Source organism: Tamandua tetradactyla, chromosome 23, assembly GCF_023851605.1.
Source record: "Tamandua tetradactyla isolate mTamTet1 chromosome 23, mTamTet1.pri, whole genome shotgun sequence".
In the NCBI taxonomy this organism is placed as follows: Eukaryota; Metazoa; Chordata; class Mammalia; order Pilosa; family Myrmecophagidae; genus Tamandua; species Tamandua tetradactyla.
In genome coordinates, this window is record NC_135349.1 from 3,891,434 (window position 1) to 3,915,222 (window position 23,789).

The 23,789-nt window shown below is 45.1% G+C and overlaps 1 protein-coding gene across 3 annotated transcripts in view; it reads left to right on the forward strand.

The window, feature by feature from the left end:
• The window catches only part of LOC143666904 (cytochrome P450 3A12-like), a 29,501-nt gene extending 19,244 nt beyond the window's left edge, over window positions 1-10,257 (forward strand). For 2 of the 3 annotated variants that reach the window (XM_077140496.1, XM_077140497.1), the window contains exons 8-13: window positions 316-443; window positions 1,466-1,532; window positions 4,588-4,748; window positions 7,485-7,711; window positions 8,940-9,102; window positions 10,058-10,257. In XM_077140496.1, coding sequence (XP_076996611.1) covers window positions 316-443; window positions 1,466-1,532; window positions 4,588-4,748; window positions 7,485-7,711; window positions 8,940-9,102; window positions 10,058-10,153 — 842 coding nt within the window. In that variant the 3' untranslated portion in view covers window positions 10,154-10,257. The remainder of the gene's footprint in view (window positions 1-315; window positions 444-1,465; window positions 1,533-4,587; window positions 4,749-7,484; window positions 7,712-8,939; window positions 9,103-10,057) is intronic. The other variant, XM_077140498.1, reaches the window with a different exon arrangement.
• Window positions 10,258-23,789: the final 13,532 nt, after the last annotated feature.

Sequence of the window (23,789 nt, forward strand, 5' to 3'; positions counted from 1 at the left end):
AATTTCTTAAACACCACAATAAACAGGAGCAGCAGACATTCTGCTGGCTTCTCCAGTGATGTTCAGGGAATGTGGCCGCATCCCACTGGTAACAGGAAAAGAAAGAGATGACTGATCACCCCCTGTAGTGGGGCCCATGTGGGCACCTCCTCTTGCTGGGCCATTGACCTGAAACCTAAGCAAGGGGCCCAGACACAGGGGTTCCTGTTTGGGACCCTGGTATCTTCAACTCTTCTCAGTAGTATAGGGAATTATAATCTTCCTGGAAAATTATGATTTTCACTATGATTTTTTTTCTCTCTCTCTTTCCTACAGCACTCTTTCCATTCCTTACCCCATTTTTTGAAGCAATAAATGTCTCTCTGTTTCCAAAAGATGCTACTGATTTTTTCAAAAATTCTGTTAAAAAGATGAAGGAAAGTCGCCTCAAAGATAATCAAAATGTAAGACCTGATATCTGTTACATGAGTGTTTACAATTTTTTATTCCTTCTTTAGTTGTACACCTATGATTCCTTTTCTGTGTTTATTTTTAAACAAAAATAAGAAAAGAAACACAAAGAACTCCAGGGTTTGGAGCAGGTGAGTTTTCACATTTGGGGTGAATGTGAAAGGGGAAGTTTGGGGATGGAAGGAAGAGAAGGAGTCACAGAGTTAGGTTCACAATTTTGTAATGGGACTAGTAGCCAGGCCCTTCCCCCAAGAAACTGTCAAAGAATTAAAATTTTTGCTTAAAAATTATTGACTGGCATTGTAATTGCCCCAGCTCTCAGACTGGCCAAGAATCATTTCAATTCCAAGCTTCTTATTGTAAACATCCCCCAGTGGAAGACACCATGATGCTACCTGGTGGAAATGATCTAATTTAATGGCGACTTCTCATTCTCTGGAGAGGGGAGGGGTCTCCTCTGGGCATTGAGGCTGTGGCTGTCTCTGCTGCTTCACTGCTGTGAGCCTAGAGGCCAGCAGCAGGGTGTCTGCAGTTCAGGGAGGCTCGGCTGAGCACCCCAGGGTGCACTGACAGTAGTGGGGGGTCCCTGCAGTTGGGGGCTTTGAAGATGCTCCCGCAAAAGCAGCCAATGGTCCTGAAATGTCAGGCAAGAATCTTTGCAGCTACTTGTGAAGAACAAGAGGCAGGGGGTGGAATTAGGGCAGGCAAAGAAAAATGCATGAGGTCAGGGACTTCCTCTGAGCAGGCAGGCATGACAGGGGAAGGGGAAGGAAGCTATGACCCAAAGCCAGAGAGCCAGGGTCAGGGAGGGCAAAGTACCAAAGCAGGAAGGCATGGAGACTGTACTTCTCCTGGGAACCCTCCTCTTGCAGAGACTGGCAGAGGGTGTTTCCATCCCCTGGGGAGCAGGCAGCACTGCTCAGACATCAGGCCCATGGGGGCCAGATTCCCAGGAAGGATTTCCCTCTGAGTTGCCAAGTGCCAGGCCATCACTCAAATCTCCCTTTGTTTCCAGCACCGAGTGGACTTTCTTCAGCTGCTGATTGACTCCCAGAATTCCCAGGAAACTGAATCCCACAAAGGTAACCCGGGGAGTGTCTTGGGGGCATCAGATGGGGAAGCCTAGAGATGGGGGCTGCTTTGAAAATGGGCCAGACATTTTCCAGGCAGATGAGAATCTCAGCCAAATGCACTGGGAGACACGCTTAGATATTTAAATGGTGGCCAGAGAATTTGGCAGAAGCACAAAGGCATAACTTAGTTCTGAGCTTAAAGGAAAATCATATAACAAGTATTTCACGCCCAGAGGTCAGTCAGTGGTTTGTTTAAATGCAGATTCCCTGGCCCTGCCCAGAAACCCCTGGTCAGAGCCCTGGCCTGGAAATCTCCACCAAGGCTTGGCCTAGAGGGCACATTGTCCCTGTGTTGCTGACCTTGATTTGGAGCACATGGTTCAGGCCAAGTTCACTACCTCAATCCAAGGCATGGGTTATGGTCACTGTGTAATTAAAAGGCAGTGGAGGGTGTGGGGGGAGCTGTTGAGACTCTAAACATCCAGTTTCTTTCAAACTTTCACCCGCTCCTTTTCTCATATCTGATGGTTCCAAAATGGTGCTTTTCTAATTCCATCTCATTCCTTCTGCATTTATGAATTGGTATTCCACTGTGGAATAATTGGTGTTCCACTGCGGGAGAGCCTTCCACTCTCCTCCATTCCTTTTCATCAGTATGGTTTCATGAAATATTAATTTACTCTCTCACTACTATCATTTGTCTCAAAAGTCAAGTTGCCTCAGGTCCATCTTTCTTGCTGTTTCCTGTTTCGTTGCCCAGTCATGACTGTTCTCCAAGTACATTATCACTTTCAGGGGAAAACTATTTCAGATTTTGCTTTTATTTCCTCTGACCAGCCCTGGAACCAGCCATTTCTAGATAGAGCCTAGTTCCTTTTACAGGAAAATGGCATTTAGAAACCAAAATCTGAGAGCTAGCTGTGCGCATTGCTACTGGCTATTCCTTCCTTTTAGATCTTAGTGGACAAAGCTAAGAAACAAAATCCATTAGCACAGAACTAAGTAACATAAATATATCTTTATCTATCAATATACCATGAAATAAACTGGCTTTTAAAGGATAAAAGAAGGCATACTGGTTAACCTCCTTCTGTGTCCTACTAATCTCATCATAGCCAATTTCAAGTTAGCGATGTTTTGTCCTTCAATTCAGGAATGTTCCTGAACATGGAAAAATTGTGTATAGACAACAAAAATGAACAGATTCTAGTACACCACTGAAAATATGTTTGTTTCCATGTCTGCATCAACTTCTATCCACCTATATAGTACATATCTCTCTGCCATCTTTTTGTCATCAGTCTGTATCATCTATGAATCTATCCTTATTTTGTATTTATCAATCTAACATGTATTTATCATTCTACCACCTCTGTATGTTTGAATGCATGTGTGTATATTATATGTCTATCTTTATATATCATGCGTGTATCTATTCATCTATGCATTTATAATGTCAGTCATACAAACTATCTATAGATAGATGAGTCCATATCCGTCCATATCCATCTACCTACCTACCTGTCATCTATCTTTCTTCATCATCATCCTCATGGTCCAACAGAGCACCTGTGATGAAGGAAATACTCTGTATCCATGCTGTTCAGTACAGCAGTCACAGACAGATGTGGCTGTGAGGGACTGGAAATGTGGCTAGTGTTACTGAAAACTGTATTTTTCATATTATTAAATTTTAATGAATTAGAAGCTGAATTTAATTAGCTAAATGAAGCTGTGAACTACCAGATGGACAACACAGCCCTAACCTTGAGTTTCTACTCCAATTACAATTCAAGGCCATCAGATTCATCTAACTAGGGGAAAAAATTTGATTGTTGAATTATGCAAAACAGAACCACAAAGCCATTGTTGGGAAATCAGAATGTTGCTTGCTCCCTTTCATTTCATTTTGTTTTTACTTATGAATTACATGGGTGGGGCAGGCACCACATCCATTGCAGGTGTCCAGGCACTAGAAACCCGAATCCAGCCCTGATCCAACAACCCATGGCCCAGCCACACTAGCTTCTCTCAGGGAAGGAGCAGGAGGGAATCCAGCTCATAAGCACAAGGGCTGTTTGGCAGCAGAAAGGACAGCAAGGAAGTGGGCCCGTCCTGAGGAGGATGACATTGAGGCCAGGATTGAATGAGCATTGATAATTCCATTTCTGGAATTGAACCCTATTATTCCATATTTCATGCTGTCCAATGTCCTTCTGTTGACACATTCTTCTTTCTGTTGTATATATGCCAATGATGACTGTAGTTTCCAACACCATTCTTCTAGCTTTTTGTCTGTTTCTGTAGTTTCTGTTTCTTAGAGCCTGTAGATCTAAAAGCATATATTTAAAAGACATGCCAGGTCTTCTGGTATCTGAAGCCTCTTGAAAGTAAAAGTCCTGCTTTTCAGCTAAACTGTGCACATGGATCACCTGGGGATCCTGTTAAAAGACAGATTTGGCTGCTGTGGTCCCCAGCTGTGGTTGGGGATTTTGCATTTCTAACCAGCTCTCAGATGCTGCTGATATTCCTCGTCCAGAGACAAAACTTTGGTCTCAGGCACTCACCTGTAGCCCAGAGCTCCTCTTCCAGTTCCAGAAAGCATGTTTAGATGGAAGAGCCTTTACTTTTTCCCTAGAGTTAAGCCTTAGTGTTGCAAGCCATCTCCAAATTTCTCAATCTAGACTAATTTAAAATGTTTTCAGGGTGAGAATGTTAACCCACTTAAGACTTGTGGCTAAAGTGCATTTAGGATTCCTCAGGGGCCACATGCATCACACTGAGCACTGTAGACAGAAGCATGGCTATGTGAGACTCCAACCACCTGTGTAGGCAGAGGGGACATAATCAGGAGGAGATGCCAAGGATAATAAGACGTCAGGAAACAGAATGGAAACTGTTTTTTTCCCTTTTCAGGCTCTGTAAGCCACACACTCCCAGTGTGACTATGTGCTTTTCCACATTTCCTTACAGATTTGGGAATTTTCTTTAGCTTTTTCTCTGTCTGGCCTGTGATATTTTACACTGACCTAGTTCACCTAACATGTCCTTCCTCTCCTTTTAGCTCTGACTGATCTGGAGCTTATAGCTCAGTCAATTATCTTTATCTTCGCTGGCTATGAGACCACTAGCAGTGTGCTCTCCTTCCTTATGTATGAATTGGCCACACACCCTGATGTCCAGAAGAAACTGCAGGAGGAGATTGATGCTGCATTGCCCAACAAGGTGTGTGGGTACTACCTGGACAGGGTAGGAAGAGGTACAGCCTCCTCACCACTTCCTGAGATTTTGCAAAAAGGCAGAGTGCTGATTCTTTCATCTGCACTATTTGGAAAGACTCTAAAGAGACAGAGACAAGGGAAAATTGATAGCAAGTGCATCTTCACCTGCAGAAACATTAGAACTTTGGAAATCAATGCTGGTCCCGGTATACCAGTTACCTTTTACCACAATAGTGCCAAAAAATAATAATCACAGAATCCTCCTTGGCATCTAGCAGTAAGCATTTTCGCTGCTCAGTTGTCTGAGATAACTAGCTCTGCTGACACTGGCTGGACCTGCTTTGGCCTGACCATTGCTGACATGTGCTGGCCACACTGGGTTGTTGGCAGGTTCAGGTCTGCTCCTCAAGTCTCTCAAACCACAGCAGACCAACTGCTGTGCTCTTCTTGGGAATGGGCAGAGGGTAAGAGCCAGAAGCCCAGTGTATGGGCACCTTTCCAAGCTCTGCTGTTAACATTCCATTTGTCCAAACCTAGCCATATGGTGATGCCCAGCAACAGACTGGGACGGCATGTAGGATTGAATGGTACAGGAAGTGCATACAGGAAGGGGTGAAGATTTGGGGCCACCAGTGCAGTCTAGAAGTCTTGGGACACTTTACAGCCCAGGGGAAGTCTGGTGTAGTGGAAAGAGCTTGGGGTGAGAAAAGGAAGATATGGGATTGTGTCCTGGCTGTGTGGTTGGGACAAGTCTTATGACCTTTCTGTCTGAGTCATCAGCGCCTTAATGAGGTGAAGATGTATTTTAGGTCCCGCTTACATGACAGATGATCTTTTCTCCCTGTTCAATCCATATTAGGATTCTTTTGATTGCATATGATGTCAAAGTCACCAAGAGGCAGAGACTGGCTAGAGGGTTGTATTCCCCTTCTATAATAATATTAACATAGCAGCCATTGCAACCACAACAGTAATAATCAAATGAACACTTTCCATCTTACTCTATATGTCAGACCCTGTTCTAAATGCATTGCATTTATAAATGAATTTAATCTTCACAAACTTCTGGATTATTCAGGTAGTGTAGGCTATGGCTCAGTAACAAATTAACTCCCCCAAATCTAGTGGCCTCCCAGAGCAAAGTTTGTTTCTGACTCACACTTGTAGCATGCAAAGTTGGGAGGCTCTACTGTGCACAGACACTCAGGGGTCCAGGCTAAAGGGGCTCTGCCCCTCGCAGCTGCACTGGCTGAGACCTGCGGTCACCCTCTCTGGGGAAGGAGAGCCTGAGTCTGGCTCATGGCTCTCAAATGCTTTGGCCCGGAACTGCCCATGCAACACTCGCACAACATCCATATCACAAAGCTGGTCACTAGAAGGTAGGTGGGAGATGGGGATCTGGCTGCTTGGACGTGGGGTGAATAAGGAGTGTCGTGTCGGTCACCTGTCATCATGTCCATGTGACATCTCAGAAAGCTGAGCTGCAGAGAGATGTGGTGCCTGCCCCAGGGTCATACACGAGGGGTGCAGAAGCAATGGCAGAGAGATGCTAGATAAGATGGATCAATAGATAGACAATCACGGATAGGTGGGGTATATGTGTGTATATGTATGAATATAGATATATTTATATAGAGAGAGAGATTGATGATAGAATGATACAGCAAAAGTGGTAAGATGTTAAAACCTGTGGATCTGGTATCTGGGGTGGTTGGGGTTTGTTGGACTTCTCGGTTAGGGGGTTGTATTACTTTTGCACTGGTCCTGTAAGTTTGAAATTATTTCAAAATGAAAAGATAAAATGTAAACATGAAACCAAGTGACAGACACACAGCCATGCATTGTGCTCAGTTTGCAGCCTGCACTGGGTTCCTTTGTGTGGAGCCCTCACCTCAGGGGCTGGGGAGGCAGCTTAGTGGGAAGGTGAAACTAACGGGCTCTTTTTCAGAGCTCACAGCTGAACCCTGGAGCCACACCTGGGGTATTCACACAGCTGAGTGTGGGTGAGTCTGGTGAGTGTGGGTGAGTGTGGAGAGTGTGGTCAACTGTGGTGAGTGTCCACGAGTGTGGTGAGTGTGGGGAAGTGTGATGAGTGTGGGCGAGTATGGTGAGTGGGGTGGGTGTGGGGCTCTGATCCTCTTTATGAGATTCCATGGACTGAAATTCTGTGACCTGTTAGCATCCAAATAAAACCTTCTGTCATATTTGGGAGAGAAAGGGATTAGATTCTCCACAAATTACTCATAGAGCTTCCTATAACAGGTTTTCCTCCAAATTTTCTCCAAATTCATCAGAAGAGTTAGGAAGTAGGATTTCTGAGCCAAACAGCCTGTGTGCAGTAGAGAACTTACTCTTTTCTATGCTCTCTTCCTTGACACAAATGCCTCCTTTGATATGAGGCCAGTGGCTTTGGCTTATCATGCCTAAGACCATTGGCCATTGACCCTCAGTCACCTCGGTTCACATGAGAAAGAAGCATCAGTCCAGGGATATGAGATTTCAGGCCCTGATCAGGGCACAGCCCCAAGGTTCTCTCATATACGTAACTGCTCTGTACATCTCCTTGGGTCATGGAGCAGGTCAAAGGGCATGACAGGTGTCAATCACTCTGTAATTGTTGAGGTCTCCTGCCAATGTAAGCTGTTCTTTGGTGCTTCTAATGCTTCAGGGTGCTGCACAGACTGAGCTGAAAGTTAATCCTTGAATCTCAACTAACCAAACTCTGACTCTGGCTTTGCAGGCACCAGCCACATACAATGCCCTGGTCCAGATGGAGTATCTTGACATGGTGGTGAATGAGACTCTAAGAATTTTTCCAATCGCTGGCAGAATCGAGAGGGTCTGTAAGAAAGATGTTGAAATCAACAGAGTGATCATTCCCAAAGGGACAGTGGTGATGATTCCATCCTATGTTATCCACCAAGACCCAGATATCTGGTCAAAGCCTGAGGAGTTCCACCCTGAAAGGTACAGGGACCTGTGGAGGGGAAACCATCCTGAGTCAGGCTGGGCCAAGCATACAGGACATCTCAATGTAGATGGCAAACATGTGACTCTATGGTCACATGCTCTTGTGTCTTTTTGTAAATGGCTTTTTCTTCATACAAGGTCAGTGTATCTACACAGTTGTAAATCTGGAAAGAATGGATGCCTTCTAGTATTTTAAAGAAAACTTTAGACACTCAGATATTTAATGCTCACCACATGGTATAGACATGGCCATGAGAAATCCAAATGCGAAAAAAACATCTGTTAAGAATTTTTGAGATATTCAGAAGTCTACAGAATTCCAGTGATGCATCTCCATGTGCCCATCACCAACTGAACTGCCACCAACCCAGGGCTCCTGCCACAAGGCATGTCACCACTGCTCTTCCCCTACTTATATATTATTCTGAAGTATGTCACATTAACCTGTAAGTGCTCTAGTATGTTCTCCAAACTACTAAACCTCTTAAAAATGCATAAGCAAAAGACCATTATCACTTTCCCCAAATCAGTGTATTTCCTTACTGTATTCAAATATTGAAGAATCAAATTTGAATAAAACATGGGCTTAACCTAAAAGGAACTTATACCTAGTGCAGCACATAGACGAGGAAATCAGTTATTTCACTATAGTGGTGTGAATGGCAATGTAAATTACCCAACTTAAACTATTCTAAGGAGAGAGATAGATGAGAATCAAGAGGGAGAGAAGGAAGGTGGGGAAGAGGAGGGGAGTCAGAAGGAGGAGAAAGAAAAAGGAAGACGGCAACGGTATGGAAGAGTAAAATAACAGTTCAACTTCTGGGAGACATTTTCTCCTGCTTTCTCCCCCAATGAGCATATGAGAAGAACAAGTGGGGGTTGAGGTAAGAACATTCCCTGCTTTCAGTCAGTCTCATTTCTCATGTGCTTTTCCGAATGTGAAATGTCACCCCTCTGAATATAAGTTTAGTGTTTAGAGATGCATTCTCTATAAGACAGCATTAATCTCATCTCCCTGACAAAAATCAAAATCTCCTATAGGGTAAGGGGCATGGAAAATGTAGCTTCTAATTCTCATGTTAGACAAACAGCACAATTCCACTGACTACCCCATAAAAGAAATTTGCATACTAATGATTGAGGGTTCTGTGTGAGATGTCTAAGCATGCACTCTTATGCTTATTATATTTCCTTAACTTGTTTTCATCTACTCTGGGGCAACCAGGTTCAGCAAGGAGAACAAGGAGAACATAGATCCCTACACATACATGCCCTTTGGAGCTGGACCCCGCAACTGCATTGGCATGAGGTTCGCACTCATGAGCCTCAAAATGGCCCTCGTCAGTGTACTGCAGCACTTCTCCTTCAAACCTTGTAAAGAAACACAGGTCAGTCAGTAAGCTTTCTGCATTGATGTTATTCTGTTGGGAGCATATGTTTTTCTAACTGAGTGGTCAATATAAAAAAAAAGTGGTCATTCATCTTGTAATTAGTTATTCTATTGGCCAAGGATTCTCTTTTAGGCCATCTCTAAGCTTTATGAGCTCTTCGGTTCAGAGGTTCTAATTCTGTGGCTTGATGAAGATCATTTAGAGAGAGTGCTAATTAATACATGGAGGTCATGTAGTCCATTTGAACTTGAGCACATGGTTCTGGACCTTTCCTCAACTAGGATCAGAATTTTACACTTTTGGAGGCTTGAATGTCACTGAAGGAGTGAGTGGGCATGAGTGGGGCTCAGAGTACTGGTCAAATTCTTAATATCCTCAGAAATCCAACATTTTCCTGACACATGGGAACACAGTTGTTAGGAAACATAGATACAATTCTTCCTGCAGGGCGCTTCCCATAATTAAACTGGAGTAAGAGGGTCAATGGGCAGGAGTGACAGAAATATTGACAGCCAGAGACTGCCCAAACAATTAAAATGTATAACACCTGCTCACAAGTACCTGGCGAGTCTCTGCACATGCAAGATTAACTGTGTAGGGCTTTCCAAAGACAGTTTCCATCAGGCCTAAGAATATAAATTTTTAAGTTTTTCATTTAAAATTTAAATTTAAGACAAACACAAAATAACGTGAGTTTGTCTTTTCCCTGGTACATAAAAGGTGCTCAATAAATACTCTGTTGAGTGAATGGAATAAATTCATGGATGAATGCTTCCCAATTTAATCTTGACACAATTTACAGAATAAGTGCAAAAAGAGCACAGATCTCTGAACCAGCAGTACTTTTTCTGTTTGTAAAGTATTATTGTCTTTCATGCATCTTATCAACTTAGCTTCTGTTCTTGTTGATGGGTCACTTACTGTTCCCAATGTGCTTATTCAATTGTCACAGATCCCGGTGAAATTAAGTCATCAAGGTCTTCTTACCCCTACAGTACCTATCGTTCTAAAGGTTGAGTCAAGAGAAGGAATCGTAATTGGAGCCTGATACCCTAAGAACTTGTGTTTGTCCTTCAAGGAAACCATGTCCCAGAGAACCAGACACCTCAATGAACTTTGTGAATAAAACCCAGAAATGAAGAGGGACTTAAACTGTTGCACTTGGTGAATGAGTTGGGATTCTGTACACTCACTTTGCTTCCTCAGTGTCTCTCTAGGGTGGTGGATATTATACAATATGACAGAGGGCCTAGGACCATCTCACCTCAGTTCCTTCCCTCAGCTCCTTCTGAGTGCTGATCAGAGAATACAGTTCTCTCAACAAGTTTATGAAAAACTTTGACTAACCAGGACAAGGTCTGTGGTGACTGTGGTGACTGCAGACTGACATGCACTTTTCATAGTCTATAGTAGGTTCTGTATTGGGCAGGTTAGTAAACACATCTACAACAGCATCACCCGCTGCCTTAGTGCACGTTAGGGGTCCAGTGAACTGTCTCCATGGGAACAGTGAGGGAATATTTATGACCATCACCATCATTGCATGCGGACTCCATCAGAACTCTAGTTTCATTATTAAGGTAGGTGAGCATTAACCCACCAGAGTTGCCCATTGCTTAAATGGCAGTGGCTTCTTATTTTAATTCTACCTTCTTGGAGCACCTATCTTTTACAGCATAACGTAGGCTCTTATTAGTTTGGGTTTTTGTTTGTAGGGTTATTTTTTCCATTGAAATGAGCAAGTCCACCTTTCTTTATTGCCCTTTGAAGGCTGGTTATTCTCAAAAACTACCTTTATTAATAGCTTCTGCAAGGTCAATAGTAATAATTCTCCAGTCTTCCTACTCTCCTTGAAATAAACACAAATAGAACATATGCTAACAGCTGCAAAAAAGAAAAAATAGAGTCCTTTCCAAAACAAATGTGGTTATGCCATAGGTAATTATCTCTAAAGGTCATTTATTGTGAAAATCTACATTTCCTTGAGAGTCCGCATTTACAGAGAAGGAACTTTTTGCCATGGTTTTCGGGTTTCCCGCAACTGCCCTCTGAGTTCTATGAACAGTGAAGTAGAGACTCTGGCTCGTGACTCTCCTAGTTTCCTTTGGCCCACATGGGTGAGCTGGTAGTTCCCTAGAGTAATTGAAATAAGATGTTCTTGAGAGTTTTTACAGTTATTATGTTATTAGCTTGATGTCTCATTGCCCTGACATTTATGAAAGGCTGCACACTTGTTTCTCATACCCTTTTATTCTGTCTCCACCATCAACTAAGCTGTCAGCCTTTCAGCTATTGGGACCCCTGAAAAGAGCAGTTGGGTGGTGGCGGGGCTGGGAGGAGGAAGAGCTTCCCTCTGAGCAAGGGAGACCCTGGGGTCCCATGGGTGACCCCAGAAGGTCAAAGGGGAGTCAGACCAGGGGCTTGGTAGAGGAGGTGGAGGCTGTTCAGTCCCAATCCTGGCCACACAGGATTTTTTTTATCTGATATATAACCTTTTCAGATATATTACTAGCAAATAAATAATATCATGATTTATTAGGTGGAATACAAAGTCACAACTACAAATATACAAGATCACGAGGAAAAAAGGCTTAATCGGGCATTTTACAGTCTCTTACATGATATTCATTTGCCATTTGTGTATTTACTTTCTCAGATGCAGGAGCTTATATGCAAGAATTACATAGTCCCACATACTGGTCACTTTTTGAAACTTTGGAGGTAGAAAAATCATATCCATTCCTTACTTTTTTCCTAATATTTTTTAAAATCCTTAATTTAAATGTTGAAAGTAATAGACTAGTTCCTAGGAAACAAAATTTACCAAAACTGACCCAAGAAATCTTAGAAAGCTAAATAGTCCTACAACTACTAGAAAAATTAGTATGACGGGGACAGAGAAAAACCCAGAGATGTCAGGTCCTGATCCCTGGGCTCTATAAATGTTTCCATACAAGAAAAAAAGGGTCTTTGAAGCTGGGATTAAGTTAAGGATGATGAGATTAAACTGGTTTGTCTGGTGGCTGCTAATCACAAATGTCATCATGAGAGAGAGGCAGAGGGCGGTCTGACTTCGTGGAGGAGGAGAAGGCCCTGTGATGACGGAGGCAGGGGTGGCTGGAGAGAAGCACCCATGAGCCAAGGCCACCAGCAACCAGAAGGCACCCCCTACCCCCCCACACCCCACCCGGAGCCTCTGGCGCACGCACGGCCCTGCCCACCCTTCATTTTGGACGTCCACCTCCAGAGCTGTGAGAGAATGAGCTCTGTCATTTTAAGCCCCCAGATGTGGTAACTGGTTAAGGCAGGCGGGTATATCTCGGGCAAGGTCTGGCCACGGGCAGAGAAGGAAGGTTCCAGAACAAACACCCTCACTGGTCATCATGGGTCAGCACCTGGGGACCAAATCACAGACCTGTGGAAAGGCCAAGAACGTTGGGGTGGGGTCCCCAGCCTAAAGGATGAATTTGCCGGCAGGATCTGTGACCACAAGCAGCAGGGGCCCCCCGCTACGGAACGGGGTGTAGTGTGCCTGTGGAGAACCCGTTAAGAGGCTCAGGAGACCCCTGACTCACTGTGCTCAGGGCGAGGTCATTGCTCCTGGCCCATCATGAGTGCCCAGTAAACGTGTGATAAATGAACAAAGGCATTTCTTCCCCCTGCCCAAGGACCGGACTGACCTCAGAAGGGGGAACCCAGCTTGGGGGGCTCATTATGGACCAGGTATATCAAGCAGCCCCTCACCCACCCTGCCACCTAGGAATCTTCTGCACCTTGTGATGTCACCTGGTAGCTGGAAATCAGCCATGATGCCAGAATTTAAACTGGCAGATTTCATTTTCCCTGAGCGCCAGTTGCCGACCATTTTCCAGCACGCCACTGAGGGGTTGCGGTTGACCACAGCCCAAGCTATGACCTGCTTCCACAGTAACCACCCAGAGACCCAGCCACTCTTTAGGTCACATCCCTGGGGTACAGCTGCTCCAGGTGAGCAGGTCCCAGACAAGGGACCCTCGCCATGTCCTCCCCCAGCCCACCCCAGGCCCCCAGGGAGGAGCCCCCTGCCTACCAGGGCCTTGGGACACAAGCACGTCCCAGACCAAGAAGGAAAGAGAGAAGCACAGCATGCTGTGCTTTCCATAAACGTCATTAGAACTGTTTCTTCTTAATAAAACAAAGGAAAATCAATACTAAGGAAATGCATAGGAAGATTGATGTGTTCCTCTTCTCCTCTCCCTCGGACCCCCTCCTGCGCCCCCACACTTGGTCTTTTATTTTAGAGTCCTCACCTTCTTTCATTTCTAATAAGTTCCCCCAGACTTGGTTTTTTGCTAGCTGTGTTCCTGTGGCCCTGGAATTTATAAAGACTGTGAGCGGGTATTTTATTTACAAAGGAAAGTAGGTCCCCTACCTGCCCACCCACCCCCAGCCCGCCAGGCCCCTCCCGAGGCAGTCCAGCATCCTTTGATGACCTCCTCCCTGGAGCCACATGATATCTGTAATCACATACATCCACGCTTCCTTTGTCCTCTCTCTGCACAATGGGTGGGGCTCTAAATACACTGCTCATCATCTCCTTTTTCCACTGAACTATACAACTTGGCCAGCGTGGGTCAGCTTCACATATGAAGCTGCCAGTTTTGTTTTTAAGTCTATGTAATACTTGGGACCCATCAGAGAGAGCAGAAATACCCCATGAGAGCATGACTGGAGTGACAGGGAGGTATTATGCCTATTTATACTATAATGTCCTTTCCTCCCGATGTGATAATAATAGACTTCCCTTACAGCCTGCTAGTTCCTGGTGCATATTTTATCTCCAGTGTTTACCAGATCCCTCCAAGGACAGGAACATTATTTGCATTTTACTGATGAAGAAACTGAGGGTCAGAGAGGTAAATCATTACCCCAGGGACCCGCTTCCCGTACAAGCTGGAAATGAGCCCCAGGTCTGCCTGGCTCCAAGGCCTCTCTCTGTGGCCTGTTTCATCCCCCACATGGAAAGGAATTGTACGGACACTTCAGTTGACATCCTGCCACACCCCAGACCCCAGTCAGTATGTGGCAGAGTCAGAATTAGAACCCGGGCCAGGTGCCTGTAGAGACCCTGGCACTCACCACTGCAAGGTACTGTTCCCTGGAGCTGCTGTCACAGTGAATTAATTTAAAAAGACCTGCACACGGATGTTTACAGCAGCTGTTCATCACTGCAAAAAGTTGGAGGCTTCCAAGGTGCCCTTCGAGTGGATCAGAAAACACTGATGCATCCACACTATGGAATATTATTCTGTGATAAAAAGAAATGAACTCTCAAGACTGGAGCAGCATGGAGGAGCTTAAGTGCATGTTGTTGAGTGAAGAAAGCCAGTCTGGAAAACTACCTACTGCGTGTTTCCAACTAGATGACATTGGGGAAAAGGCAAAACTATAGAAATAATAAAAAGCTCGGTGGTTACCAGCGATTCAGGAGATGGAAGAGTAGATGAGCCCAGGGTGTTTTTGAGGCAGTGAAAGGATACTGTAAGAAACTGCAATGGAGGAGACACAATATGACTTATTTGGCAAACCCTCAGAGCTGTACGACACAGAGGAGCCCACCTTCAGTCCCTAATAGTGTATCAATATTGACTCATCAATTGTGACAAATGTACCACACCAATGCAGGATGTTAATAATGGGGGAAGTTATGAGGGAAGGGGAGAGGGGTACAGGAAAACTCTGTATTTTCTCTGCAATATATTTATAAATTCAAAACTGTACTAAAGTTAAAGTCTATTTAAAATTAAAGCCAATTATAAAGACAATCTCCAGGGAAAGCATCCCAGAAAATCTAGAGAAACATGATTCGTTTCTGCCCCTCTCAGTGGCTTCCCTGGGGAGTGATGAATAGAGCTGACTGCCTTGCTCCCCATTTGCACATACAGAATCTGAGACCCAGTGGCTGAAGATGGCTTCCCAACAATGCCGAGCCCATTAAAATATATGAAGTCACAAGTAGGCAGATTATAAAGTCTCCTCTCCCCTATAAGGTCACTAAGGGTATCGACTGCACAGAGAAACAGCAAATGTGTTAAGTTCTGGTTCCCATCTCCACAATGGAGATAGCTCCCGTATGGATCTTTCAGAACAAAGGGCTCCACCTCCTCTCAGCAGAGGAAGATGGAAGTAATGGCAGATTCTAGTTCCAGGGTCTCCTGGAAGGTAGGGCGATGTCGGAACCCCCGCCCCCACTGTCTCCAGAGCAGACAGGTGCAGGAACACACTTAGGCTGGGGGAGATGAGAGTGTTTTAGGATGATTATTGATGATTGAATTAGCTCACAAAAAACCCCCACATCTTTCTTACTCTTTTTGGAAACAAAACCCCAGTGGAAACTGAAATGGTTTCACTTTCCTGCGCATGGCACACTTGGCTGGGATGTTTTTACAACCCTGCGTTGACCATCCTCCCACCCTTTCTATCTCAGGGCCTGGTTCCACTGGCTGCCACCTCTACCAGCAGCCATGGGCTGGACTTTGCTTGGGAGGAAATGAAGCCAGCCCTGTGTCATAATCAAGCAAATGTTTCAGTTCCACCAGGAAAAATAAGAGAAGGAGTATGTTTTGTGCCAGTGAATTCTACACTAAGTATTAGTTGACACAAAAGATTCACACACTAACAGTTGTGCTGAGCATGGGAGTGGGGACAACCCATGTATACATCTCTGATCTAGTCATTCATGTATTAATGCAATCTTCGTGTACTTTTAAAGCTCACATCTAAGCACATGGGGTACAAAAATGATTACATGCAGTCATTATTCAGAGATAAGAAACAAACAGATAATATCATATGGCCAAGTGAAAACAATTATACAGGCATAAGAAACACATTGCCTTATCAACATCCATTAACCTGTTCTCTTTCTTGGGCTCCTCAATACTTGTTGAAGTCAAATCTCTAATAACATTCAGAGGCTCAGATCCCGGGACTAGTGGAAGGGGTATCCCCTAACTCAGAGCTCTGGGGAAAACCATCAGGTGGATGTTTCCATTGTCTTATACTAGCAGCCTCCATGGACCCTCTCCCGGGCAGCGCACATGGCTCCTGCTGGCTGTGCTCATGGTCATGTTGTGGGTTCATTCTCTTGCTCTGGAATGATTTGATATTAGATAAAATTTTACTGTTACAAGCTTGAGTGGGTAAAACAACAACAAAAAATTTGCCTGTAACTCAGTCCTCAAGCCTTAGTCTTTCCAGGAGATGAAAGCTTGTTATTTCCCATCTCCTTTGGTCATCGGGTGAAGGTGATGGGCAGTCAACCCAGGAAACAGACCGTGTTTGTGCACACAATTCCAAGGGGTCCCAAGGAGCCGTGTCACTCTGACATATGTCAAGCCCTGCCTTTCTCCAGGGCGCTGTGCTTCCTGCTTCAGCCCACCATGGACTCCCTCTTCTTATCAGACACATGGTCATCCTGGGGCAGGCCCTCCATGCTTGTGTAAACTGCCTTGTGCCAGTGCTCCAGGGTCCCAAGCTGTGGCAAGACTAAAGGGAGGTTGTACAGAGGTGCTGGGAGGGGATAGGTCTAAGAGGGCGTGTAGGGAGAGGGGAACAGTAAGGAAAGGCTGTGGCAAGGGCTCTGGGCCTCTGGGAACATCAGGGTAGTCTTTATTTCCATGGCAGCTGGCAAGGAGGAATCCTCAGAATTCCACTGAGACACATGCCCTGCAGGGGTCATTTAAATTCTCCCAGCCTCAGTTGCCTCATCTGTGGTGTCATTGCTTGAACAAATCAACACATCCCCTGGTCCTGGTATACAGCAATTGATCTGGCTTTTTTCTCAATTGCTGTTACTAAGGACCACCAGAAGCAGTTTGCTTTCAGCTGGCCAGGTCAGCAATATACTTTTGCAATCCTACCACAGGGGTATATCAACTCTCCAGGCCTATGTCATAATCTTGGCCACAGAGACCTTGATTGTTTATCACTCACACAAGGCATCACATTGGTCCTTTATATTGATGAGATCATGCTGATCAGACCTAGTAAGCAAGAACTGGCAACTACCCTAGACTTATTGGTAAGGCATTTGTATGTCAGAGGATGGGAGATAAGACTAAGAAAAATACAGGAGGCTTCCATCACAGTGAAGTTTCAAGGTATCCAGTGATGTGTGGCATGTCAAGATATCCCTTCTGAGGTGAAGGATAAGTTCCAACATCTGGCACTTCCTATGACCAAAAAACAGGCACAAAACCTAGTTGGTGTCTTTGGATTTGGTGATAACATATTCTATTTTTGGGTGTGCTTCTCTGGCCGATTTATCAAGTGAGTGACCAGAAAAGCAGCTCATTTTGAGTCGGGACTTGAACAAGACGGGCTCTGCAACAGGTGCAGGCTGCTGTGTAAGGTGTTCTGCCACTTGAACCATATGATCCAGGACATCCGATGGGGCTGGAAGTTTTCGTGGCAAACAGAAATGCTTTCTGGAGCCTTTGGCAGGCCCCTATAGAAGAATCACAAATAGACCCTTAGGATTTTTGAGCAAAGCCTTACTATCTGCTGCAGATAACTATTCTCCTTTTGAGGAGCAGCTTTTGGCCTGTTACTGGGCCTTAGTAGAGACTGAACGCTTAACCATGGGCCACCAAGTTTCCATGAGACCTGAACTGTCTCTCAGGAGGTGGGTTTTGTCTGACCCACCAAGCCATAAACTTTGGCGTGCACAGCAGCACTCCCTCATAAATTGGAAATTGTTATGTAAAAAATAGGACCAGAGCAGGTCCTGAAAGCACAAGTAAGTTACTAGAGGATGTGGCCCAAATGCCCATATTCTGCACTCCTGCCACATTACCTTCTCTTTTCCAGATCACAGCTATGGCCTCTTGGGGAAGTCCTTACAGGGAATTGACTGATGAAGAGAAAACTCAGGCCTGGTTTACAGAGGGTTCTGCACAATATGCAAGTAACACCCAGTAGTGGACAGCTGCAGCACTACTACCACTTCCCGAGATGTCCCTGAAGGACAGTGATGAGGGCAGATCTTCCCAGAGGGAAGAACTTCAAGCAGCACACCTGGCTGTTCATTTTTCTGGGAGGAGAACTGGCCAGATGCATTTGTTTACTGACTCATGGACCACTGCTAATGGCTTGGTTAGATGGTCAGGGACTTGGAAAGAGCATGATTGGAAAATTGGTGACAAAGAGGCCTGGAGAAGAGGTATGTGGATAGACCATTGTGAGTGGCCTAAAAAGATGACAATATTTATTTCTCATGTGAATGCCACACTAGAGGGTGACTTCCACAGAGGAAGATTTTAATAATATGTTTAATTTAATAATTAAGTAGATAAGATGACCTGTTCTGAGGATACCAGTCAGTCTATTTCCCCAGCAACTCCTGTCATTGCCCAATGGGCTCATGAACAAAGTGGTCTTGGTGGTAGGGATGGAGGTTATACATGGGCTTAACAACACGGACTTCCACTCACCAAGGCTGACCTGGCTACAGCCACTGCTGAGTGCCAGCTGCAGAGACCCACACTCAGCCCCTGATATGGCATCATTCCCCAAGGTGATTTTCCTGCTACATGGGGGTAAGTTGATTATATTGAACAAGTCCCATCATGGGCAGGGCAGAGATTTGTTCTAACTGGAATAAACACATACTCTGGACATGGTTTTCCTTCCCCTGCACATAACGCTTCTGCCGAAACTACCCTCTGTGGACTTACACAATGCCTTATCCATTATCTTCTGCAATGAGTGACACTATCAAATCACCAGAAGGCTTTTAAGGAAGACTGAAAAGAGACACCACTCTTCCAGCTTCAGCCAGCCAGCTTCTCCTGAGAGTTCTTTGAGGACCTACATTGCAGCTGCCAGCTTGCTGCCGGCCTAACAGATCTTGAACTCTGAAATTCCATGGTTAATGAGACACTTTTATAAACTTTATATTTACAGATATCTCCTGGTAATTCTGTTTCTCTAGAGAACCCTCGCTAATTAAGACAGTGACCACCTGTCCTTTGACCCTGTCTAGGACTCCTTCTCCTTCTCTTGTGAATCTCTGGCCCAGAGCTGTCCTACCCAGCAGATGCAAAACACACATGGCCACTGAGCCCTTGCACTGTGTCTGCTCTGGACAGAAAGGTGCTTTGAAGTGTTACATTCACACTGGAGATTGCAGACTGAATATGAAAATAGAATGTAAAGCATTTCAGTAGAGGGAAGCTCTCTAACCAGAGACAAACTCTCCTTAACAAACTAGGGGCAAAGCATGTTGGGCCAAGGATTTACACACTCCCAAGGCCAAGTCTTTTCTTTAACCCTGACACCCTAATATGATCAGCAGGGAAGGATATGAGCTCCAAGGAGACAGGTTCAGGGAGAAGAAGAATCATTGTGTATTAAAGGAAAGGACACTATGTGATCAGTTAACACCCTCTCCATCACTCTGTGTTCGCTGCATCCCTTGGCACATGGCCTGCCTGGTAATGCGGGGGGCCAGTAACAATTCCATACTCACATCCTCATGACCCAGCAATCCCAAAATGGAAAGGACATGCCACTTGCTCAATTGTTCTAGCAAACATCACAAACCGCGTACATTCCCATCCCTTTGGCGGGTTCTTTGACGCCGATTGGCCAGGCGTGGCTCAGAGGCACATCCCAGGAGCAGGGCAAATAGTGGTGGCAGAAGCAGGAACAAAGACACTTAATTCTCTCCCATGATGAGGCGTCAGGAGGTAGACATTGCCAGGACCGGTACAATGATGACATCAAAGACAAACTCCTTTCACCTTCCTGCCATCTTCAGAGTATGTCCAGTCGTGGTTGCAAGGTGGCCGCCGCGGTTCTGAGTTCTCGCCCCACTCCTCCCTTACTGTGGAAGGAAGCATTTCCCAGAAGCCCCTGGGAAACTGCCCTCCGTGTCTCATTGGCTAGGACTGGGTCACATGACACCCCCCCCCCCCAATCCCAGCCGAGGGAAAAAACATGGCAGGGACGGGCTCAGAGCACCGATGTCAGACCCTGCGGCTGGACACCTTGTTCCTCAGGTGAACCGGGGGTCACGCTGGCTAGAAAGAAGCGGAGAGGGGCCATCGAGGTACCACAGTAACGTCCACATCACCTGAGCCGCCCCGCAGCCGTCAGCCCGGTGAAGCCTCATTCTGCCGGCCGCCTGCCCCGGCCTCGCTCGGCGTCTGCTGCGCCTGCAGCTGCGTCGGCTTCTCCCGCCGGCTCCACCGAGGCCTTCTGCATCTCGTGTCCGAGGGCCCAAGACAGCGGCCGTCACCGTCCAGCCGCATTGTAGCCCCAGGTCCCCCAGAGCGCAGCGTTCAGCCTAAGGAGGCCATCCTGACGCGAAGGTGGTGGAGACTCACGAGGGAGAGCAGGACGGCTGGTGCCCAGGCGAGTGGACGTGCAGACGAGGCTCCACGCCAGAAACCTGGTGGTGTCAGCTTCGTCAGTGTCATTTTCTTTTTGTCTAGACTGTATAGCAGGATCATGTTTCATTATTTTTTCATGTGAGTACCCATTATTGCAGCACAATTTGTTGGATTTTTGTTTTTGTTTGTTTTGCTTGTTTGTTTGTTTTCTGGGAAGTGCATGGCCCAGGAATCTAACACAATGGTTAAAAGGTATTGTTGTCTTCATTATCGTCATATTGATGACATCCTTAGGACAAAATAGTGATTTCTGTTTGTCGGGGTAAAAAAGTGGGAGGACTTCCGGAGAAGATGGCTGCTTAGTAAGACGCGCGGGTCTTACTTCCTCCTACAGAACAGCTACTAGGGAAATAGAAACGATAAGGAACAGCTCCTGGAGCCACTACAGAGACCAAGAAGACAGCGTACCCCATTCTGGAATGGCTGACTGGCTGGGAGAACCCACTCTGGTGAGATCGCCAAGGGGTGCAGGCTTCCCTGGGCCGGGGCGGCAGGCGACCGGAGTCCCTCCTTCCCTCCTTCCCGGGCCGGCTGGGAGAATTGGACAGGTGGTCCCCTCAAGCCGTGGTGGCTGGCGCCCCCCCCCCCAAGTGCGGCCCCCCGGACCAGCTGGGAGAATTGGATTGGAGATCCACAAGCCACGGAGAACGGCGACCAGGGTCCCTTCCAAACACGTGGCTTCCCAGTCCGGCTGGGAACGGTGGATAGGAACTCCCCCAAGCCGCGGCGGCTGGTGCCCCCCTGCCATGCTTGGTGCCCGGGGCCGGCTTGGAAATTTGGACAGGCGCTCCCCCAAGCAACAGAGGGCGACGACCCTCCCTGCGCGCAGATCCCCAGGCCGGATTGGAGATTCGGATTGGCACTCCCCCAAGCCACTTTGGCTGGCGACCCCCCCCCCCCCCCACAGCGAGAGTATCCACAGTTAAAGGAGCCACAGCATCTTTTACTGGTGGGATCCGCAGACAGATGAGCGCCACGAGTGCCACCTACTGGGCAGGGTAAGAAAAACAGAGCCCAGAGATTTCACAGAAAAATCTTTCAAACTGCTGGGTCTCACACCCAGGGAAATCTGATTAAATGCCCAGACACCAACAGAAGATAACGGATCACACTCAGAAAATTGAAAATTTGGCCCAGTCAATGAAACAAACCAATAGTTCAAATGAGATACAGGAGCTGAGACAACTAATGCTGAATATATGAACAGAAATGGAAAACCTCTTCAAAAATGAAATCGATAAATTGAGGGAGGATATGAAGAAGACATGGGCTGAACAAAAAGAAGAAATAGAAAAACTGAAAAAACAAATCACAGAACTTATGGGAGTGAAGGATAAAGTAGAAAAGCTGGAAAAAAACAATGGATACCTACAATGGTAGATTTAAAGAGACAGAAGCTAAAATTAGTGAATTGGAGGATGGAACATCTGAATTCCAAAAAGAAACAGAAACTATAGGGAAAAGAATGGAAAAATTTGAACAGGGGATCAGGGAACTGAATGACAATATGAAGCGCACAAATATACGTGTTGTGGGTGTCCCAGAAGGAGAAGAGAAGGGAAAAGGAGGAGAAAAACTAATGGAAGAAATTATCACTGAAAATTTCCCAACTCTTATGAAAGACCTAAAATTACAGATCCAAGAAGTGCAGCGCACCCCAATGAGAATAGACCCAAATAGGCGTTCTCCAAGACACTTACTAGTTAGAATGTCAGAGGTCAAAGAGAAAGAGAGAATCTTGAAAGCAGCAAGAGAAAAACAATCCATCACATACAAGGGAAACCCAATAAGACTATGTGTAGATTTCTCAGCAGAAACCATGGAGGCTAGAAGAGAGTGGGATGAAATATTTAAATTACTAAAAGAGAAAAACTGTCAACCAAGACTTCTATATCTAGCAAAATTGCCCTTCAAAAATGAGGGAGAAATTAAAACATTCTCAGACAAAAAGTCACTGAGAGAATTTGTGACCAAGAGACCAGCTCCGCAAGTTATAATAAAGGGAGCACTAGAGTCAGATACGAACAGACAGAAGAGAGAGGTGTGGAGAAGAGTGTAGAAAGAAGGAAAATCAGATTTGATATATATAATACAAAAGGCAGAATGGTAGAGGAAAATATTATTCAAACAGTAATGACACTAAATGTTAATGGACTGATTTCCCCAATCAAAAGACATAGACTGGCAGAATAGACTAAAAAACAGGATCCTTCTATATGCTGTCTACAGGAAACACATCATAGACCCAAAGATAAACATAGGTTGAAAGTGAAAGTTTGGGAAAAGATATTTCATGCAAATAACAACCAGAAAAGAACAGGAGTAGCTATACTAATATCCAACAAATTAGACTTCAAATGTAAAACAGTTAAAAGAGACAAAGAAGGACACTATCTACTAATAAAAGGAACAATTAAACAAGAAGACATAACAATCATAAATATTTATGCACCAAACCGGAATGCCCCTAAATATGTGAGGAATACACTGCAAACACTGAAAAGGGAAATAGACACATATACCATAATAGTTGGAGACTTCAATTCACCGCTCTCATCAATGGACAGAACATCTAGACAGAGGATCAATAAAGAAATAGAGAATCTGAATATTACTATAAATGAGCTAGACTTAACAGACATTTATAGGACATTACACCCCACAACAGCAGGATACACCTTTTTCTCAAGTGCTCATGGATCATTCTCAAAGATAGACCATATGCTGGGTCACAAAGCAAGTCTCAACAAATTTAAAAAGATTGAAATCATACACAACACTTTCTCGGATCATAAAGGAATGAAGTTGGAAATCAATAATAGGCGGAGTGCCAGAAAATTCACAAATACGTGGAGCCTCAACAACACACTCTTAAACAACGAGTGGGTCAAAGAAGAAATTGCAAGAGAAATTAGTAAATACCTCGAGGAAAATGAAAACAAAAACACAATATATCAAAACCTATGGGACGCAGCAAAGGCAGTGCTAAGAGGGAAATTTATTGCCCTAAATGCCTATATCAGAAAAGAAGAAAAGGCAAAAATTCAGGAATTAACTGTCCACTTGGAAGAACTGGAGAAAGAACAGCAAACTAACCCCAAAGCAAGCAAAAGGAAAGAAATAACAAAGATTAGAGCAGAAATAAATGAAATTGAAAACATAAAAACAATAGAGAAAATCAATAAGACCAGAAGTTGGTTCTATGAGAAAATCAATAAGATTGAAGGGACCTTAGCAAGATTGACAATA